The 22,192-nt window shown below is 37.3% G+C and overlaps 1 protein-coding gene across 1 annotated transcript in view; it reads left to right on the forward strand.

Annotated features, from left to right (window-relative positions):
• GFPT1 (glutamine--fructose-6-phosphate transaminase 1) overlaps positions 1–22,192 on the forward strand; it is a 62,189-nt gene that overhangs the window by 28,054 nt on the left and 11,943 nt on the right. The window contains exons 7-14 of the mRNA XM_004435591.3: positions 171–232; positions 1,199–1,278; positions 4,502–4,607; positions 6,852–7,015; positions 7,981–8,076; positions 15,239–15,336; positions 18,036–18,156; positions 18,530–18,687. Coding sequence (XP_004435648.1) covers positions 171–232; positions 1,199–1,278; positions 4,502–4,607; positions 6,852–7,015; positions 7,981–8,076; positions 15,239–15,336; positions 18,036–18,156; positions 18,530–18,687 — 885 coding nt within the window. The remainder of the gene's footprint in view (positions 1–170; positions 233–1,198; positions 1,279–4,501; positions 4,608–6,851; positions 7,016–7,980; positions 8,077–15,238; positions 15,337–18,035; positions 18,157–18,529; positions 18,688–22,192) is intronic.

Consider the following 22,192-nt stretch of genomic DNA (forward strand, 5'->3'; position numbering starts at 1 on the left):
TACCCCAAAGCTCAGGATTGTCTACCTAAAATTTAGACTTGTTTATAAACTAGTGCAAAAGAGCAGTTGTGTGAACAGAAAATTTCTGTGCTGAAGCCAGTATGTTTTAGACATTTCACATTTGATAATTGATTATAATATATATTGCTAATGAGTTTTTTTCTCCATAGGAAGGTGCTTTTGCACTTGTCTTTAAAAGTGTTCATTTTCCTGGCCAAGCAGTTGGTACAAGGTATATATTTATATAAATTTAATAATGACTAATAATTATATGTATTTTGAAACTTTTGAATTATAAGTTTATTCACTGTACACTGTAAATGACCCTTCACTGTAAAGGCTCCTCTGCCCTTTCTTAGAGATATTCGTGTGAGTATATTTATTTTCATATGCTCCTTATTGTCTGTTGTTTTACCACTCTTCCATTTAACAGAATCTCTTAATAAAGCTTATACATTTTGGCATTTATACTTGGCCTTTTGTCTATAGTGGGGCACCATTGTTACTTTATGAATTTGGATAATGAATATTCCCTAATTTCAGGCTCAAAGCATTCCACTTCATCCATATTTTTTGGAATTATGTATTCTAGACAGAGTCCTAGATAATTGTACCATCACTACTTTTGCTAGGATATTTAAGCCTAATCATGAAGTCCTTTTTAGAGTAGTGAGAAGCCCTAAGATTTGGTAAGAGAGAGCTATTTTTAATATGAAGGCAAAGTTACTAAAGAGAAGGTGATAAATGTTCATATATTGTTCATATATTGAAAGAAAGATGCCATTTAAAAGGAGAGAAATTTCAAATGCATTGTTATAGAACAGGAGTTGGCAAACTTTTCTGTAATGGGCCAGATAGTAAATATCTTAGGCTTTCTGGGCCGTGTGGCCCTTGTGACAGCTTCTCAGTTTTGCTGGTGTAGTGTGAAAGCAGCCGTAAGGAAGCACGTAAAAGAATGGGCGTGGCTGAGTTCCAGGAAAACAGACAAACCTGGCCTCTAGGTCATCGTTTGCTGACCTCTGTTACGGAATATTGTTTAAAAATTCTGTTTATGTCATTCTTTTGTTATATCTGAAGTTGAGCTTGGAGGGATATTTAAACATTAGTTGAAGAGTGTTCCTTCATCAAATTTAAGTTTTATATCATTAGTGCATTATTTATAAAAATGGTTTAATTCTGTTTAATTTTATACTAACAGACGAGGCAGCCCTCTGTTGATTGGTGTTCGAAGTGAGCATAAACTCTCTACTGATCACATTCCAATACTCTACAGAACAGGTAAAAACTGTTCCTGCATCAGGCCATGGGGGAGTGTGTCAATTGTGTGCGGTAGATGTAAAGAATTGTTTTCCTTAAATTGAAATAAATGCCCCTTTGGTCAGATCCACTCATGTGTATAGTTCTGTCTAGACGTGAAAAGGATTTGTTTTTGTGATTTCTCTGACGAGTAGAATTTTTTTCTGTTGTATATCCTTAGCTAGGACTCAGTTTGGATCAAAATTCACACGGTGGGGATCACAGGGAGAAAGAGGTGGGAAATGCACTCTGCATGGATGGGGAGGAATCTTTTCCTCTTTTGTTCATTCTTTACTAATTCTTTGTTCTTGGAGTGAATGAATGTGCTGGGCCTCTAAAAATGTGCTTATTTTATGGGGAAGTATATTTTGATATTATTTTTCTAATTTGCAGAGTGTATTTTGTCTGTCTGCTTTTGGCGTTTAGAAAACTGCTTTTAATAATTTGTTTCTTTAAAATCTCTGAAATTTGAGAAAATGGTTGAAATTGTAAAATTTTTTTTCTTTGTTTTAAATTAAAATCATGTAGGATACATTGTTATCAATAAGATGCTAAGATTAGGAAAAGAGCATTTTGTGCTAGGCTATTATAGATTGAACTCAGTGGTAGTTATTTGAATAATTTAGCCTAACTTTTAACTGAAATATGTTTAAATGGTTTTTATTTTATGCATGACATTTTACTTTTAGATTTACATTCAATATCTTGATTGGCTTTGAATTAGGAATTGTTGTGCTTTTTAAATTTATGCTCTAAGTTTATTTTTTTATAAGACTTTCAGCTATATAAACTCTGAATCATTTTATTGATATAACTAGGAAAAAAACCCCAGTGTGCTCTTTCCATTTACTTATTACCAAAAACTTTCCATGTAAAAGACAGGGAGTGATAAATTCAGGAAATTGAAACCCATATTATTAATGTATAATTAATTCTTGGTTTCTTGAAAAAAATTTAGCAAAGTACTCTGAACCTGTTCATTGTTAGATGGTGGCTGCTTTCACTGTTTTATCTAGAGCAGAAAGTTATTTCTTCAAATTAACTTTCAATCCTGAGATGTTGGAATTTCTTATCTTCCTCCTCCCCTCCCTCCCTTTTCAGAAGGAAAACTAGTCTACTAGGGAGAGTACATATTTTGGATCCAGAGTTCCATATTTCTGTTAATAATTCTGCTCGTGTGTACGTTATCTGTATGTTACCTTGTACATTGTCTTAGGCTGCTTTTAGAAACAGTGGAAAAACACTGGTTAAGGTCTTAAGATGCAGGAAGAAAAATTTATCAGGAGACGGATCTTTTTGATATCAGGGGTTGTGTTTTAGGAACCCTTGTTTCTTAGCCCCTAGTAGGTAGATAAAGTGTGGCTCAGCAGAGTTTAGTTTGAATACTATAGCCTCTTATTGAAGAGGCTGTGTAAAGGGGAGAACACTGGCCTGGCTTTCAGACTTTTGCTATTTTCTCCAGGTATAACCACTGACCAAATAAAGTGGAATGATAGTAATTGTATTCCACTTAAATCAGATGAGATAATCAATATATGGGAAGACATCTTATAGATTGTAAGAATCATATAGATGTCAAGTGCATAGTAATGTTTTCTTCATTTAAATAGGCAATGATACCTCAGATTCTTCTAAATAGTGTAATTAAATATACCTGTTACTTGAAGAATGAAATAACCAATATTAGGAGAAAGAATATAGTAAAACTCAACTCCATTAGAATATTTTATAACCAAAGCTAGTTGTATTTATTTAAAAAGTGTAGGTGCTGGGCTCTCCTTTTACTTGTTTTGAAATTCACGTTTTTACATAGAGTAAAGTTCACTCCTTTTGATGTACGGTTTCATGAGTTCTGTCAAATGCACACAGTTGTGTAACCACCACCACAATCAAGACACAGGACAATTCCATCCCCTAGAAATTTCCCTCTAGTGCCCCTTTGTAGTCAACCCTTGTCGCCATTCTTAGCCCCTGGCAAACACTGATCTGTTTTATCTCTGTATAGTGTTATCTTTTCTAGGATGTCATCTTATACTTATTTCTTAAAGTGTGGTATCTTTTCTGCTGTTGAATTTGGATGGGAAGAGCTGTTTTGTTTTCATGCCTAACACACACCAAATACTCATGGATTGTCAAGAACTTTGTATGTTTCTGAGAATAATTATTACCAAGTCTTTATAGACATGCATTTTAGAGGATAGACATGAGTTTTTACAAATATATTTATGGTATTCTCTGGCCATTGTGTCCATAGGTTATAAGGTCTACTACTTTCCGATCCTGGAGAAAGGTGCTTTTTTGTCTCTATGAAGTCTTCAATTAATAGATTTTTTTCTATATTTGGCTAATTTGTCAAACTTCAGTATACTCTCCAGTTTTGACTTTAGTTGTGAATGAGCAAAAAGAAAAAAAAATTCTTCATCAATGACTTGACAAATTAAGTAGAGATGCCAGAATTCTAAAGTGCTAGAATTAAAAAGATATTATCATTGCAAAAGGATCATACTTTTTCCTGACTTAAAAGAAATGTAAGAAAACCCAATTTTAAGATAGGAGAGGTTCTGAGTTTATATTTCCAGTCCTTAGCAGTAGGTGCCACATATGATATATCATGGTTAGAAAGTTATAAGTACTTTGTTTTGTTTTTAAATCAGAGTTAGTGTGGACTACAACTTGATTTGTTATGCTGACTTACTGTTAAAATCTAGAGAAGTATTGTTTATGAGATAATAATAATTACTACACCACTAGCCTTCATTTTGTTTTTCATTGCATAATTTTGATATTTTTAATGTAATTTTTATGATAAGTTTAGGTATACGAACTCATGTATTAATTCCATCAAATTTTGTATAAAGTTAAATTAAGATTAAGCTATACATACTTTTGATTCAAAAAAAGAGTTAGTGATATTAATGAATTATTTGCCTTTTACCTGGAAAAGAAATATTACATTAAAAATTTATAACAGCACTGTTACCTGCCACGCTTTCTTTGATAGTTGCTATTTCATTCCACACCTTTTGTCTGTTGTTCTTGTTGGCTTAATGCATGGAAATAAGGTGATCTACCTGGCATTTTAAAATTGCTGAAATTATTTTGAGTTGCTATGGTTTTTTGTTGATTTTGTAGAAAATTATGTATATTTATATATCGGCCGTGGTTTCCTACATGTTTGCTGATTGGTGTTAGTGCTGTTCTCTAGGGAAAGACAAGAAAGGAAGCTGCAATCTCTCTCGTGTGGACAGCACAACTTGCCTTTTCCCTGTTGAAGAAAAAGCAGTGGAATATTACTTTGCTTCTGATGCAAGGTAAGCTTCCTTTAGTTGATGAAAAGGGAATTTTTAGTAAAACTTCTCATGCTACAGGAAACCAAGAAGTCATTTTGTATAAATCTAGTCATGCTGTGTAGGCGACTTTGTTAATTAGGGAAGTGTAGGTGACCTTTCTGGAGATGTGGTTCTAAGAACACTTCTTCTCTCAATTCAAAGCACATATGTCAGTTTACCAAGAACAGATACTCGTCCTTGAGACTTGTTCCAGTGTATTTACTCTGAGCTCTTCTATTATTTTTCTTCTTCTTTTTGGAGGCTTATCCAGGTTTTGTAGGGAGGAGATATTTTAGATTGGAGAGTGGAATAGCGTAGTATTCCACCTATTATAGTTGCTAAACCATTGTAATTTTAGTTCAGTGTGGACACTTATCTTTTTAATTCAGAAGTAATTTGCAGCATAAACACTTTTATAAAGGAAATAGTACTAGACTAAGACTTTTTGTTTGTGAGGAAGATAGGCCCTGAGCTAACATCTGCTAATCCTCCTCTTTTTTTGCTGAGGAAGACCGGTCCTGGGCTAACATCCATGCCCATCTTCCTCCACTTTATATGGGATGCCGCCACAGCATGGCTTGCCAAGCAGTGCGTCGGTGCACGCCCGGGATCTGAACTGGCGAACCCCGGGCCACCGCAGCGGCGGAGCACGTGCACTTAACCACTTGTGCTACCGGGCCGGCCCCTTTTTTTCGGTCAGGAAGATTGGCCCTGAGCTAATATCTGTTGTTCCTGAGCTACCATCTGTTGCCAATCTTCCTCTTTTTGCTAGAGGAAGATTGCCTCTGAGCTAGCATCTGTGCCAGTCTTCCTCTATTTTGATTGTGGGACGCTGCCACAGCATGGTTTGATGAATGGTGTGTAGGTCCACACCCGGATCTGAACCTGCAAACCCCAGGCCGCCAAAGCGGAGCACGTGAACTTAACCACTACGCCACTGGGCCGACCCTAGACTAAGACATTTTGAGAGAAAAATACAGTGGGGTGCATAGATGCATTTATAAATGAAATACTAATAGTAATGAGGATAAAATGGAATCACTCAAATTGCCAAGAAGTATTTGAGTCATTCCTTGTGCCTGAGAGGAAGGAGATCTAAAAATGGAAAATGATGCAGTTTAGGACTGTAGGGAGTGTATTATCTCAGTGGGAAAATAAGCATCACTGTTTTCTAGTTTTGGTAGGTGTGTAGTTAGTGCTGAGATGTATCATTGCTGTCATTAAGTAGGTTTGTTACAGAGTTGACAGTTATGGCTTAAATAAACTGGAAATTGTCATTCACTCATACGTTCGTATTGAACACTCTAGCAAAGCTATGTGCTGGGCTCAGGAGATAATGGTGAGTAAAAATAAAAATATTATGTGTCCTTAAGGAGCTCTTCCTTAATGGAGGAGACAGATTTTAATTAGTCACAAAGTGTAGAATTCCAGCTGTGACAAGAGCTACAGAATGCCTGTAACAGAGTGACTTACCCTCCTATGGGTAAATTTCTTTAAGAGAATAATACTTGAACTGAAAATTAAGGAGTAGTAGGAGTTAATTAGGTAAAGAGGTAGAGGGAAGAACCTTCATTCTCTGCAGATGGATCAGCCTGTGAGAGCTTGGGATGGGTGTGAGTGTGGCTGGAATAGAGAGAGGAAGTTTAGTGGGAGGTGAGGCTAGAGAAGGAGGTAGGGCTCACGATAAGGCATTTTGTTGTTTTCCTGAGAGCCAAAGGGAAGCCATCAAGTGGTTTGTTGGGTAGAGGAGGAATCTTGATTAGAGTTGCCTTTTGATATCCATTTTGGCAGAAATGGAGAATGGATGGAGGGAGATTAGAGGGAATGTAGTTGGATAAGTTAGGAGGTTGCTGCAGTAGTCCAGCCGAGGGCTGATGGTAGCTTGAACTGGTTTGTGGTGGCAGACAGAGAGAAGCTTTGAGAAACATTTAGATGTTAAAATTGGAGGACTTGGTGATAGATAGAACGAGAAGGAAATAGCCATACTTTCTGATCTAATCTAATTCGGTTTAGGTTGCTGCACAGAGATCCTTTTGTTCATTATCTACAGTGTGCCATGCCCCCTCACACCGTTGTAGGGAATGGCATTGATAACCAGAAAGTTATCAGAGATATTGCAGGGTGATAGAGTTTGTATTTACGTTTGGTCCTTGTGTCCTAATGATATTTTATTTGTAATAATCATCCTTGATTATTGGTTGTAATATCTCCTTGAATGTTTTATAGTGCTGTCATAGAACACACCAATCGCGTCATCTTTCTTGAAGATGATGATGTCGCAGCGGTGGTGGATGGCCGTCTTTCTATCCATCGAATTAAACGAACTGCCGGAGATCACCCTGGACGAGCTGTGCAAACCCTCCAGATGGAACTCCAGCAGATCATGAAGGGTGAAAGTTTTTGTCATCTTAGCTTGGTGTCCTTAATGGAAAGGATACATTGTACTTCCTCTCCTAGTGTAGGAACCTGATAACAAAGCTGAGTGAAATCTTCCACATGATTAGTGAAGGGATAACCCCAGGAAAAGGGATGATTCTTTGGAGAAAGTATCTGGTGGTTTTACAGTAGTTCTCCTTCAAACTAATTCATGGTTTGTTGTTTCTAACATTAAGAGATTATTTAAATAGTACTCGATATTTTTAAGATACTTTATGAACATAGTTTGTGTTCTGTTATTTATTCCTCTCTTATTCTCTCCGTGCTTCAGTTTTCTCATGTATAAAATGAGGATAATAGGACCTATCTCATTAAGGTTGTTTTGAGGATTAAGAGAGCTAAAATATCTAAAGCCCTTAGAACAGTGGCTGACACACTTAGTGAGCCCTACATAATGTTTGCTGCTATTAACTATTATGATTACTGTGATTATGGTTTTTATTCTCCTCCTTTCTGATGGGGTTGTAGTGGAAATACAAGCTAACATTTATTGCGTACCTGCTATATGTCAAGTCTTTACGATACTAATCTACTCTACAATGCTGTGAAGTAGCTGCTGTTCTTACTTTACAGACTAAGGAATTTCCTCAGAACCCCTTAGCTAATAAAGGATAGAGCCATGAGTTGAACCTAGGTCTGTTCTGACTCCAAAACTTAAGCTTGTCACACTCCCCTGTTTTGCTGTAATTGCATATTTTAGGTATGAAGTTAATAAAAGTGATTTTTTCCTCTCTACTTGCTCATTTTCTTCACATAGGCTAAAATGTCATATATGAATATTGTTCTCTATCACATGACCTTTTGTTTCGTTTAAATTACTAAGGTTATGTTCAAGAAGATAGATCTTTAGTTGTGTACAAATTTCTTATTCTTTGGTTTGTTAATTTTTGTTCTAATGATATAATTTATGTTACTTTAGGCAACTTCAGTTCATTTATGCAGAAGGAAATTTTTGAGCAGCCAGAGTCAGTTGTGAACACTATGAGAGGAAGAGTCAACTTTGATGACTATACTGGTAATTACATATTAATTACTCTGTTATTCCAGAGTCTCCTGTGGGAGCTGGCATTGACAGCCTGAAAGTTCATTGTTCTCTGTAGCCTTGTAGAACAACGATAGCTGCCGGCCGTCAGTGGAGCCCAGTTATCTTTTAAAGGTCCTTCAGTGCATGATTCCACTGATGTGAGCTGTATGTAGAATAGTCAGATTCATAGAGACAGTAGGTAGATTAGTGGTTACCAGGGACTGGGGAGAGTTGGGGGAATGGAGAGTTATTATTTAATAGGTACAGAGTTTCAGTTTGGGATGATGGAAAAGTTCTGGAGATGTATGGTGGTGATGGTTGCACAACAATATGAATATGCTTAATGCCACTGAATTGTACACTTAAACATAGTTAAAATTTTAAATTGATTTTATCACAATAAAAAAAAGGGAATAATAACTAATGGTTGCCAGGAGCTGAGGGGAGAGGGGAATGGGAGAGTGACTGCTAATGGATATGGGGTTTCTTCTTTTTGGTGAGGAAGATTAGCCCTGAGCTAACGTCTGTTGCCAATCCTCCTCTTTTTTCTGAGGAAGATTGGCCCTGGGGTAACATCCGTGCTCGTCTTCCTCCATTTTATATGTGGGACACCTGCCACAGCATGGCTTGATGAGCAGCGTGTAGGTCCGCACTCGGGATCTGAACCCGTGAATGCCGGGCTGCTGAAGCGGAGTGTGTGAACTTAACCATTATGCCACCAGGCCGGCCCCTGGGGTTTCTTTTTGGGGTGATGACAATGTTCTAAAATTAGATAGTGGTCATGGCTGCACAACTTTGAATATACTAAAAACCACTGAATTGTACACTTTAAAAGGGTGAATATTATGATATGTGACATATCTCAATATAATGGTTATAAAAAATATAAAAAATGACTAGAAAGTCACATTTGAAAATTATTGTCAGTTATGGGAGTATTAGGGGGATTTTCCTGGGGAGAAGAAGTCCTTCAGTGTACCATTAAACACATGTTTAACTTCTTTTTAGTTCAACAAACCTTTGTTGGGTACCTGCTGTGTACCAGGGACTGTCCTAGACACTGTACTTTCTTTTTTTTTTTAATAATTTTATTTATTTATTTTTCCCCCAAAGCCCCAGTAGATAGTTGTATGTCATAGCCGCACATCGTTCTAGTTGCTGTATGTGGGACGTGGCCTCAGCATGGCCGGAGAAGCGGTGCATCGGTGCGCGCCCGGGATCCGAACCCGGGCCGCCAGCAGCAGAGCGCGCGCACTTAACCGCTAAGCCACGGGGCCAGCCCCACACTGTACTTTCTAAGAAGAACGAGACTGCTCCCCTTATTGGGAAGCTTACATGTATCTACTCAGCCTCCGTTTTCCCTCTCAGTTTATAAATGAGTAAAGGTCTGAACTTCCCCAGAGGTGTTCCAGGTGTTTGCCTGATGCCTTATGGGATAACGTGTACCGTTCCTGTGTGTTTAAGGTAGAGTTGAGAGTGCAACTTGGTCTTATTTCTGGAAATTCTCTCTAGACTTTGTGAGGCAGGAGTTTGTGTACCTTGTTGAGATGAGTTTGAGATCGATGGTCTGTGGTCATAAGCTGTCCCTGAACTGTTTATTGCTAAATCAGGTTTTCAGAGCACTACTCATTCATCATGACCAGTTTAATAAACAGTTTAATGAACAAGCTTTGGGTTAAGCTTCTTAGCATTAGGAACTGGTTTTTGAGAAATAATAGCAGGTGTGCAAAAATCTTTTCCTGAATCTGTGTGTCATATGCACATTATTAAATGTCTTCTCCTTCATGCCATGTCCTGCTAATTGACAGAGAACGATTTCTCTGAATAAATGCTGTCTTTATAGATTTTTCTTTTCTGAGCAGCATCAGACTCTTTCTCTCTTGTTGAAGGCTGAATTATGAATTGAACATCTATGCATAGAGCACCATACTGAACATATCGGGGACCATAGGAAAGTTATCTCTGATTTATTCTCCTCCTTGAGGTTCTTATAATCTAGAAGGGGGGATGAATATATAATTAACTACTTAACGAAAGATAGAATATGATAAATGGCATTAGAAACACATTTTATGTTGAAATGTTTTTTTTTTTTTAATTTTTTGTTTATTGCAGTAACATTGGTTTTTAACATTGTAAAAATTTCAGGTGTACATCATTGTACTTCTATTTCTGCATGGACTACATCATGTTCACCACCAAAATACTAATTACAACCCATCACCACACACATGTACCGAATTCTCCCTTTCACCCTCCTCCCTCCCCCCTTCCCCTCTGGTAACCACCAATCCAATCTCTGTCCCTATGTGTTTGTTTATTGTTGTTATTATCTACTACTTAATGAAGGAAATCATACGGTATTTGACCTTCTCCCTCTGACTTATTTCACTTTGCATTATACCCTCAGTGTCCATCCATGTTGTCACAAATGGCTGGATTTCGTCGTTTCTTATGGCTGAGTAGTATTCCATTGTGTATATATACCACAGCTTCTTTATCCATTTGTCCCTTGATGGGCACTTAGGCTGCTTCCAAGTCTTGGCTATCGTGAATAAGGCTGCAATGAACACAGGGGTGCATGTACCTTTGCAAATTGGTGTTCTCAAGTTCTTTGGATAAATACCCAACAGTGGAATAGCTGGATCATATGGTAGTTCTATCGTTGATTTTTTGAGGAATCTCCATACTGTTTTCCATAGTGGCTGCACCAGTTTGCACTCCCACCAGCAGTGTATGAGAGTTCCCTTCTCTCCACAACCTCTCCAACACATGTTGTTTCCTGTCTTGTTAATTATAGCCATTGTGACGGGCGTGAGGTGATATCTCATTGTAGTTTTGATTTGCATTTCCCTGATAGTTAGTGATTTTGAACATCTTTTCATGTGTCTGTTGGCCATCTGTATATCTTCTTTGGAGAAATGTCTGTTCAGGTCTTTTGCCCATTTTTTAATTGGGTTGGTAGTTTTGTTGTTGAGATGCATGAGTTCTTTATATATTTTGGAGATTAAGCCCTTATCAGATGTATGGTTTGCAAATATCTTCTCCCAATTGTTAGGTTGTCTTTTCGCTTTTGTTGATGGTTTCCTTTGCTGTGCAGAAGCTTTTTAGTTTGATGTAGTCCCATTTGTTTATTTTTTCTATTGTTTCTCTTGCCCGGTCAGATGTGGTGTTTGAAAAGATGTTGCTAAGACTGATGTGGAAGAGCGTACTGCCTATGTTTTCTTCTAGAAGTTTCACAGTTTCAGGTCTTACATTCAAGTCTTTAATCCATTTGGAGTTAATTTTTGTGTATGGTGTAAGGTAAGGGTCTACTTTCATTCTTTTGCATATGGCTATCCAGTTTTCCCAACACCATTTGTTGAAGAGACTTTCTTTTCCCCATTGTATGTTCTTGGCTCCTTTGTCGAAGATTAGCTGTCCATAGATGTGTGGGTTTATTTCTGGGCTTTCGATTCTATTCCATTGATCTGTGTGTCTGTTTTTGTGCCAGTACCATGCTGTTTTGGTTACTATAGCTTTGCAGTATATTTTGAAATCAGGGAGTGTGATACCTCCAGCTTTGTTCTTTTTTCTCAGGATTCCTTTAGCTATTCGGGGTCTTTTGTTGTTCCATATAAATTTGAGGATTCTTTGTTCTATTTCTGTGAAAAATGTTGTTGGAACTTTGATAGGGATTGCATCGAATCTATAGATGGCTTTAGGAAGTATGGACATCTTAACTATGTTAATTCTTCCAATCCAAGAGCACGGAATATCTTTCCATTTCTTTGTGTCTTCTTCAATTTCTTTCAGCAATGTTTTATAGTTTTCGGTGTACAGATCTTTCACCTCTTTGGTTAAGTTTATTCCTAGGTATTTTATTCTTTTTGTTGCAATTGTAAATGGGATGGTATTCTTAATTTCTCTTTCTGCTACTTCGTTGTTAGTGTACAGAAATGCAACTGATTTTTGTATGTTGATTTTGTATCCTGCAACTTTACCATACTCGTTTATGTTGAAATGTTTAAAGTTTAATGTTGAATTTAGAGAAAGGAGAGAATGAATCTGTTTGTGGGCAGGGGCTTTGGGGCCAGGGAAGGCTTCATGAAGTAGGCAGGTGTGGCTTTAAAGGAATTGGAAGGCTTAAATAGGTGAAGATGAGCTGGGAGCATTGCAGTTGGATAGAACACATTAGCTAAGGGGAGATAGTGGAAAAACCATCAGAAAGCTATTTGTGGAATAATAATGTAGTCCGTTTGTCTGCCACTTTTAGTACTTGAAGATGAGTAAAGAGCAGTAAGTCTAGGAAAGAAGGTGAGTGGAACTGCCAAGGAGGGCCTTGATTAGATTATAATGGGGGGGTGGTTGAGGGGTCCCTCCTTTTGTAAGAAATTGCAGAGCTATTAGGAGACTTACGAGAGACTTAGGAGCCAGGGATGATCAAAGCTTTACTGCATCGGAGTAGCGAGAGGCTGGGATGCAGTTGCCAGTAAGGATGTTGTCCCATCTCGGGTAGAGCAGTGGGGAAGGGGAGGGAAGTGGGGACCAGGAGAGAAACAGAGCCGTCTAAGCCAGGACCTGCATCTGCCTGTTTCAGGGGAGGGTGTTCTTGAAGATGGTGGAGCTGAAAGAACTGGGAGAGTAGCAGTAAATACCGTTTATGGTATTTATGGAAATAAGATCAGGAAAAAGATTTGATTTATAAGGGAACAGAATGAGACAAACTTTGAAAAGGCATGATTTTTAAAAAGCAGTTTTATCTATGTGTTCCTCATAAAAGTTCTGTTATAAACAGGATAGCTATTAACATTTTTTGTTGTTAAGATAAGGAAATTGAAGCTCTGTCGGTTTGTGTGTCTTGCCAAAGGTCACATCACTTGTCATTTAGGGAGCCGGTCTAGCCTCCTTTGTTCAGTGGTGTCCCGAGTATGCTCCATCTCCGCCTCCATCCTCCAGGCTCTCTTGCTGCTTCCATGGCTGTGGCCTACCTTATCAGAAGTAGGCTGCTCCTGAAAGCATCATCAGTTCAGACCTTGGGCCACTCCTTCCAGAACTACCCCAAGCAGGCAGCAGGGAATTTTCTAGGACAGTTTTAGGGAAATCCTTGTGACCAGCTAATCTCACCATCTTACCTCCCTGTCATTTTTGGTCATCCTCTGAAATACAAGTCTCTCTGATAGTCTGCTTTTGTACTGAGTCATCTCGAAACTGATTTACCTTTGCATGACCCTAAACCAACCTCATACTCTTGTTTCCTTTCTTCCCAAACCTTTTCAGTATGTGCTGAGGTCTGTGGGAAAACACTATAGGCAGAGGCACGTGAACAGGCTTGGTCTAGCGCAGGAACTGCGAGAAGGCCAGTGTGGCTGGAGTGGCTCGGGTGAGAGGAGAAGTGCTGGGAGATAGGTCAGAGTTCAGCAGGAGACAGGGCAGGTGGGGACTGGAAGGCCATAATAAGGGGTTTAGATGTTTTTCTAAGTTATTTGGGAAGCCAGTCAAGATTTTTTTTGTTGTTTTATTGTCTACTTTACTAATTTTTTAAAATAGAGAAATATAATATGCCCTCTCAGTATTGAAATTTAAAAAGAACATAAAATTATTGAAAAAGATAAAAGCAAAACATATACCTTGGTTCCGTGTTGTAACCAGTTGAGGTGGAAAAAAGTTGGCGAGACAAAGAGCAGGGGCAGAGTAGACGGACTGGATGGTGGCACAGATGCAGGAGGATGCTGCCCACGGGTGTGCACATCTCTCTCCTCAGCCAGATTTCGAACTGAGTAGAGACTCCTGGTAGCCACACAGTACCTTGGACAGTATCTTCACTTGTGTGAGTACTCAAGAAATATTAGTTGAATAATTGAATGAATATTGAATGAAAATTTCTCACAGGTAGAAAACTAGCCTTGTGAAGAAGGATCCATAGACAAGGTACCCTTAGAAGAACATATACATAGTTATAGAGACAGAAAAAGAAAGAGGACAGGCTCATTTTGAGATCAGATTTATGTTTTTATTTATTTATTTATTTATTTTTTTGTGAGGAAGATCAGCCCTGAGCTAACATCCAATGCTAATCCTCCTCTTTTTTGCTGAGGAAGACCGGCCCTGGGCTAACATCTGTGCCCATCTTCCTCTACTTTATATGGGACGCGGCCACAGCATAGCTTGACAAGCAGTGCATCGGTGCGCGGCCAGGATCCGAACCTTCAAACCCTGGGCCGCCGAAGCAGACCGTGCGCACTTAACTGCTGTGCCACTGGGCTGGCCTCAGATTTATGTTTTTAAAGAATCACTCTAAAAGATCATTCTGAGTGTTTGTGTAGAACAGGCTCCAGGAGGTGGAGAATAGAAGAGAGAAGAGTTAGGAGAACATTGCTCTTGTCCAGGGGAGAGATGTTGGGCTAGGTGATGGCATTAGAGGTACAATTTGAAGGTGGAGCTCACAGGACTTGCTTGTGGAGTGGATGTGGAGGAGGGATAGGAGCAATCAAGGGTGACTCCGATGTTAGATGAATGGAGATGGCATTTACTGAGATGGGAAAGACTGAGAGGAGAGTGGGTTTATGTTGTGTTCAGAGCACTGTTCTAGGTGCCGTAGGGGAAATGAACATAACCAAATGATTCTTTTTTCCAAGCAGGCTTATTGAGTTATAATTAGATATAATAAAATTCATCATTCTTAATGTATAATTCAGTGAGTTTTGACAAACTTCCACAACATGGTCATAATCCTAAACTCTACAACAATCAAGATATAGCACGGTTCTATCACCTTAAAAATCTCCTTGTGCCCCTTTCTAGTCAGCCACTTCCCCCCCTCCAGCCATGAGCATCTACTGATCTGTTGTCTGTGTTCCTATAGTTTTGCCTTTAAGATAACTTTTGATCTAAAGAGAGGAATGTAAAAATGACCAAACAAGGTAGAGTGTGATAAATACTGTAGTTGTGCGGCTATGTAGGGAGGCAAGTAAGGTTAGTTACAAGTTTGGGGGGCCCGTTAAGTTGACTTAATTTACTTTTCAAAACTATAGAGAACTCTGCTTCCTGAGAGGAATATGAATTCTTTAAAACAGTGTTGTTTCCCTGATTGGCAGTGGACACTCATGAAAAGCGATTGCCTATTTCATATGGTTCTTTCCAAAATAATTATTTACACAAATTTTTATTTCAGTGAATTTGGGCGGTTTGAAGGATCACATTAAGGAGATCCAGAGGTGTCGGCGTTTGATTCTTATTGCTTGTGGAACAAGTTATCATGCTGGTGTAGCAGTAAGTGGCTTCTTAAAATTTTAATTGTGTTAAGTATTAGAAGATATCTGCAGACAAACAGTACCTCCCGTAACACACATGTGAAACTATCTCTTGTTAAAACATCACATTATCTTTGCATGTTGCGATGACAAAAATCAAGAAAGTTGGGGGAAGAAACTTTCATAGCTGCTTGGAATTATTTAGCAATAATAGATCTGCTTTAGAAAGGTCCTTCGTTATATAGGTGGGCCATCTTCAACTGACTTCATGAGAGGCACAGAGTGGGAAAAGGTTTACACCATCCTGGCCTTGTAGTCTGGAGTGCATGCCTACTTGTGTAAGAGCAGTCATTGGGTTTCGCTTATCAGTTCACATGCCCCAGACAGAGGGCTGGTGCCGTGTGAATCTGTACAGGATTTTACTTAGTAGGCACATTTCTGCAAAGAAAGGAAGTCTGCTTTTTGTCAGACTTTGTTCTTTAAATTGTTATTTTGGAAGCTGAAATTCTTTATCGAAGACTCATGTTGGTTGTCAGTGCAGAAGCATAGGAATATAATGGTCTTTAGTCCAATAAATCAGATCCACGTGTAGTTTCCTTATAAAAAGACAATTTATGTGCTGTTGATATTGACTCCCATAAGTACAGAAGACCCTTATATGCTCAGTTTCTACTTTTAGGATTGATTCCCAAAGTTCATGACATAGTAATTTTTTATTTGCTGGGGCATAAATATTTATTATCTGTACTTGTGGGAGCTGGTCATTTAGTGAGTGAAACTAACTTGGTAACTCAGCCCTTTCATCTCAACAGGCTTTGCTCTTCTCTAAAGCACTCTACTTCTCTCTCCCTAAAATTACATAGTCCTAAAAAGGAAAGTCTATGTAGGATTGAAAGGAAGGGTTGTAAGAAAGTGATTGTTTTGAGCATGGAAGAAAAAAGAATGCATTAATGACATTAGTGTAAATTAAGGGAGTGGCTAAGGTAGTGGTGTCTTAGATCTATTGTTGAATGAGCCATCTATTATTAAATGTTTCATCTAATGCTAAGCCTGAATTTTGGAGGAGAAATTATATGCTGTGTTAGAATTCTCTAATTCTAAAATTTGAGAAGATGTAAGGGTTTTTTTTTTTTTTTTTTTGGTGGATGCTGAGATGGCTATAGTTGACAAATGTTAGAAATCTCTTTGCAGTGTATCATACGAAGTAGTGTCATCAATTTTATTTTATCTAGGTTTTTGTTTTTGTTTTTTTGGTGAGGTCAAAAACAAACGATACCTTTGCATAACTGTTTTTTTTAGTACATGCTCTGTATCCTGAATAATAACAGTCAACCAAAACATTCTAAGTATAGCTTGCTTTTCAAAATGTTAGCTGTCTCCAGGTTTTTACAGTGGCATGCAATGGAATTTATAACATTGAATTAGTCTCTTATGATGAAAAAATGTCATTCTTTCTATTTATAAAGAGCTGCTTCTACTGAAAGAACAATCCATTCATTAGCACATATATATCTTGAGATTTCTTTTTTGGGGCATATTATTTTTAAATATCTGGTAAGTTGCCAGATTTGTATCTTTCTCTTTTTATTTTGAAGAATGTAATTCTAGCGTAACATTTATATTGTAAACTGGAGAGGAAGTTTGATTTACATTTATTTGAGGGAAAACATTTAGCATTTTAGCGTCAGTAACTTATTTATGTATAATTACTAAATAAAATACATCATTGGACAAGGTTAGTTAAAAATACAGATGTTTTATCTTTGAAGACTTTCTGTACGTGATGTTATATACCATTGTTAAAAAGTCCTAAAATCAAAGTTATAGAACAAAACTATTCAGTTTACATTTGTAGGCGAGAAAGTTAAAGGGACGTGAAGTAAGGAAACCTTTACAATTCTTCACTGCTGTGAAGGAGGAATGCAGAGATGGGGTAAGAGATGGGCGGGGCTACTTGCCTAAAGAAGTAGGTGGTCTCCACAGTAATTATTAAAACAACTAAATATACGCATCTGCAGGGCCTAAAATTTTTGCTGCCTAAAAGTTAATTTTTCTGTTGTTTTTAATTTTCTGATGTTTAGAGTAAAAGAAATTTAATTAGAATGGAAATTTAGTAAAATGAATGTTAAGGTGCCCTTTGAACAGAAGCAAACTACCCCCTACTCCACCTTCCATACTACAAAGTTTGAAAATAGTGAGCTTTCTTAAAAACAAGATTTCTAGAGCGTATTGACTTTTTCTTTGGAAATGGTACTATTTATGAATACATAGTATTTTTGAAGTGTTGAATTTCACTGGGTGTTTATACATATGTTTTTGTCTCATTTGAAATCTCTGAGGGACTTGGTATTATATGAATTGTCATACAAAGATTAGGAATTGAGAAGATGGAGATAACACACAAGCTAACTCAGAACAGTGCTTTTTCCACTTCTCAAAACATTTGTGTGTGTGTGTATTTGCTTATAAGAATACATGCATTGATAAGTGTCTAAAGAGACTTGTACTAAAATGTTAACAGTGCTTATCTCCTAGGTGGTAGGATTTTGATCATTTTATTTTTTGTGCTTTAATCTGTAATGTTTGTATTTTCTAACAATGCGCATGTATTGTTTTTATAATCTGAAAAAATGAAAACTATACATTGAGTCCAAAGAAGTCTAGTGAGAAAGAGTATTTGAAGTAAAGTTGTATGACCAAGTCATCTTTTCTCTGCAGACGCGTCAAGTTCTCGAAGAGCTGACTGAGTTGCCTGTTATGGTGGAGCTAGCCAGTGATTTCCTGGATAGAAACACGCCGGTTTTTCGAGATGATGTTTGCTTTTTCATTAGTCAGTCAGGTATGCTAATTTTAAAGAATTGAAGGAAAGGAAAGTCCTTCTTTCTAATAATTATAGCATGTGTTGGCAAAACTTGATATTTAAAGATAAACTTGGTATTTCAGATGACTTGACAAATACAGATTTATTTTGATATTACATAATTCTTTATGAATTAGTAAAATTAACGTTTTACACTCAGCTGAATTTTCAAAGAGAAAGTAACGTAGGATCCTATTATTAAAAGTTTTACAAATTTATTATTTTAAGTGCATGTTTTAAATTTTATTTAAAACAAATGATGTTGAAAGTGTAGTCAGTTTTTTGTTTTCGCATCTAAGAAACAGCATATGTTGACTGCTCTCTGTGTTACTTTTGCTTCGTTTTTATACAGGTGAGACAGCAGATACCCTGATGGGTCTTCGGTACTGTAAAGAGAGAGGAGCTTTAACAGTGGGAATCACAAACACGGTCGGCAGTTCCATATCAAGGGAGACAGATTGTGGCGTTCACATTAATGCTGGACCTGAGGTTGGCGTGGCCAGTACAAAGGTAAATGCTTGACTTAGTTCTCATATGATTATTTAATCATAGTGTTGGTGAAACAGACTAATTCGTGTCTTATGTTTCATTTGTTAGCAATTATAGAACTCATATGGTTTACTGATCATTATAATTATTATAAGACTTAAGGGTCAATAATAGATAAAACACTTGTCCTCCCCTTTCTCACGCCTGCTTAAGAGTTTAAAAGGGACAAATGTATATAACATAAGTCCATTTTGAAAAGGCCTCTGCTGGCTACCCCCCTTCATCACTTATAGTCCTCCTGCCAGGTGCAGTGGGATACATGGTAAGTATAAAGTCCCCTTCTTTATTAAGTATGGTAGAGAATTAAGAAAATAACAAATCAGAAACATCCAGTATAATTCTAACAATTTTTTACACTTTTATTTACATATTCATATTTTCTAATAAATATGTCAAAATATACGTACTACCTTTGAAAGTTTGTAAGGAGGAGTATACCTTTGGTATAAAATCTGATGATTTAAAAAAATAAAAATGAGTATTATGTGACAATATCTGTTTCTCTTTGGATACTACATCTGTGGAGATTTAAAAGCAACTTCGTTTTTTTTTTTTAATGCCTAGTGAGACTATATTTGTGCATTGCGTAATGACAGGGATACGTTCTGAGAAATGTGTCATTAGGCAATTTCATCAATGTGCAAACATCATAGAGTGTACTTATACAAACCTAGATGGTATAGCTCACTACACACGTAGGCTCTATGGTGCTAATCTTATGGGACCACCGTCATATATGTGGTCTGTTGTTGACTGAAACGTCATTATACGGCGCATGATTGTACGTTGCTCTTTGAAATCAGGGTATGCATAAGTTTAGCACTACTAATAAAAATAGGAATCTTAGAAAGTTGTATGGAAGTAAAAGGTATTCTCTCTCCATGAATATATTACTCTTTATGACTTCAAAATTTTGTTTCTTGTCTATTCTTCTGCTTAAATCTAATATTTCTTGCTGATTGTCTAAGAAGATGCTTAGGTATTGGTGGGTTTGAGTTTAAAAGTGTGTGGGAGATGATGCTAACATGTACATAACCACATTTGAATTTTTTTTCCTTTTAAAGAACCTCATGGAGAATTTTTTTTGTGGAAAATTTGTGATTCTTATGTAAACATAACTCTGAGGGAGGTTTTTATTTCTTGGTTACTTTGATATTGCTAACGCTATAATTTACAGAAAGCTGAAACCTGAATTTCCTCCATGTGGTCATTAAAACATGTAAGATGTTTGGGCTTGAGTCTTCATTCTATGCCTGAAGAAATAACCAGCCGCCCTCAGCAGCAGCTTGTGGATTTTTGGAACAGTGTCCAGACAGACAGCTTTGATTGGGGATTGGAATCCCAGGGTCCCTTTATTCACAGCACATTGTGAAACAAGGGCTTCAACGTGGCATATGTGCTATATGGGATTGTACCACTGAATGGATGCTATTGACTTGCATTTTTATTAAATCTTTCTTGAACCATGAGCTGCCAGGGGAGATACAATTTTTTTGATTTCTAATTCTGTTGTTCATGAAAAGTTTAATTTTCCCCAACATTTTGTTATGATAATTTTCAAACATACGCTGAGTTAAAAGAATTTTACGTTAACAACCATATATCCATCACCTGGATTCTACCATTAACCTTTTTTCTACAGCTTTATTGAGGTGTAATTTTCATACCATAACAGTCACCAGTTCTAAGTGTATAGTTTTAGTAAATTTGGCTGTGTGACTATCACCACAATCCAGTTTTGGAAGACTTAATCACCTGAAAAAGTTCCTTTGTGCTCTTTTACAGTCAATCTCCACTCCTACGCCTCAGCCTCAGCCTCAGGCAGCTACTGTTGTTTTCTCTTTCTTTTTTTTTTAAGATTTTATTTATTCATTTTTTCCCCCCAAAGCTCCAGTAGATAGTTGCATGTCATAGGTTCACATCCTTCTAGTTGCTGTACGTGGGACTCGGCCTCGCGTTGGACGGAGAAGTGGTGCCTCGGGGCGCTCCCGGGATCCGAACCCGGGCCGCCAGCATCAGAGCGCACGCACTTAACCGCTAAGCCACGGAGCCGGCCCTTCTCTTTCTATGTTATGTCATTTTCTAGAAATTTCTTATAAATGAAATTGTATAATGCACGTCTTTTGTGTCTAGCTTCTTCCATTTAACATGAGGTTTTTGACATTTATTCATGTTGTTATTTGTATTGGTAGTTCTTTTTTTTTTTTGCAAGCCCCTCCCCCCGCCCCTCCCTCAGTTTTTTGGCATTTTATTTTGAAATAACTGTAGATTTATAGGATGTTGCAAAGATAGTACAGAGAAGTCCATGCACTCTTCACCCAGTTTCCCCCAATGGTTACATCTTGCATAAGAAAATAAGCATCTTTTTATAGTACGTACTTTAATTTGTTTAAAAGATGATTCCCTTAAAAATTTTAGTAAGTGTGGCAATTTAGTCTTATTTTAATTTTTCTTAGATTCTAAAGTAATTTTGTTTTGTTCAACTGCCTTAGACCTTCTGGGCTTGGAGTTATTTAAAAGTTTTGGGATGTTTAGTCATAGGTTATTTCTGAATGGCAAATATAAGTTAATATATTAATGGGTGATGAAAGAAGTTCATCCTTGATCCCTGGGCCCTGTGATGGAGCTAGCACAGTCATTCTATAATCTTAATTATGCATTCCCAACTTTGCCTGAAAAACTGTCAAGGTTAGAGAGAAGTTACTAACTTTCTCATAATATCAGACCATAGACAATTTGATATTTCTCTAGGAATTGATGGTTATAACTGCGCAGGCTCAGCAATTTTTGTATGTTATTGCAAGTGTTTAGAATTTCACCACAGTACAGACTTGTGTTGATTTTTAAAAATAAACCAATATAACTTTATTTTTGGCTGAATGAAAAGTAAAACCAAGTTTAAAAGTTCAGAGCCAACATTTTCCTGGTAAATTCTTTCAAACCTCAGTAAATTCTAAATGTGAGGTGTAGCTTGTTTTTCTTATAATTGGTTTCCTGGTCTGTGTTGTTGAAATGAAAAACATTAAATTGGAAATTAAGCTATAGTAGGAATGCAGTGGTAAAATGCATACATTAAAGTTACTCTGTTTAATATTTGTACTTAAAAGCCAGTGTTGAGATGTTTTAAGTCCAAACAAAGAAACATTACTCTGTAGACTAACATTTTTAGTTATGGGCTGGAGGAACTGGAATATTCAGTTCAGTCTGATTATTCTGGAATATTCTGATCAGATATTCTGTCTGATTAGAAACAGTTTAGGTATCCTAGGGGTCCAAGATATTCGATCTCTCCCTCCATCCTGATAGTATATTTTGTGACTAATTGGTTTATTGAAAAGTAAAAAGAGGTAGACTGGGAGGATCTAGAATTTAGAATGCAGATGTGCTCATTAGACTGGAGGCAGGGGACTTGCAAATCCACTTTAGTGCTATGGGAAAAAAACCCCAGTCTGACAGTGGAAGACAT

This window comes from Ceratotherium simum, chromosome 11 (genome assembly GCF_057802395.1).
Source record: "Ceratotherium simum simum isolate JZ-2026a chromosome 11, ASM5780239v1, whole genome shotgun sequence".
NCBI lineage: Eukaryota > Metazoa > Chordata > Mammalia > Perissodactyla > Rhinocerotidae > Ceratotherium > Ceratotherium simum.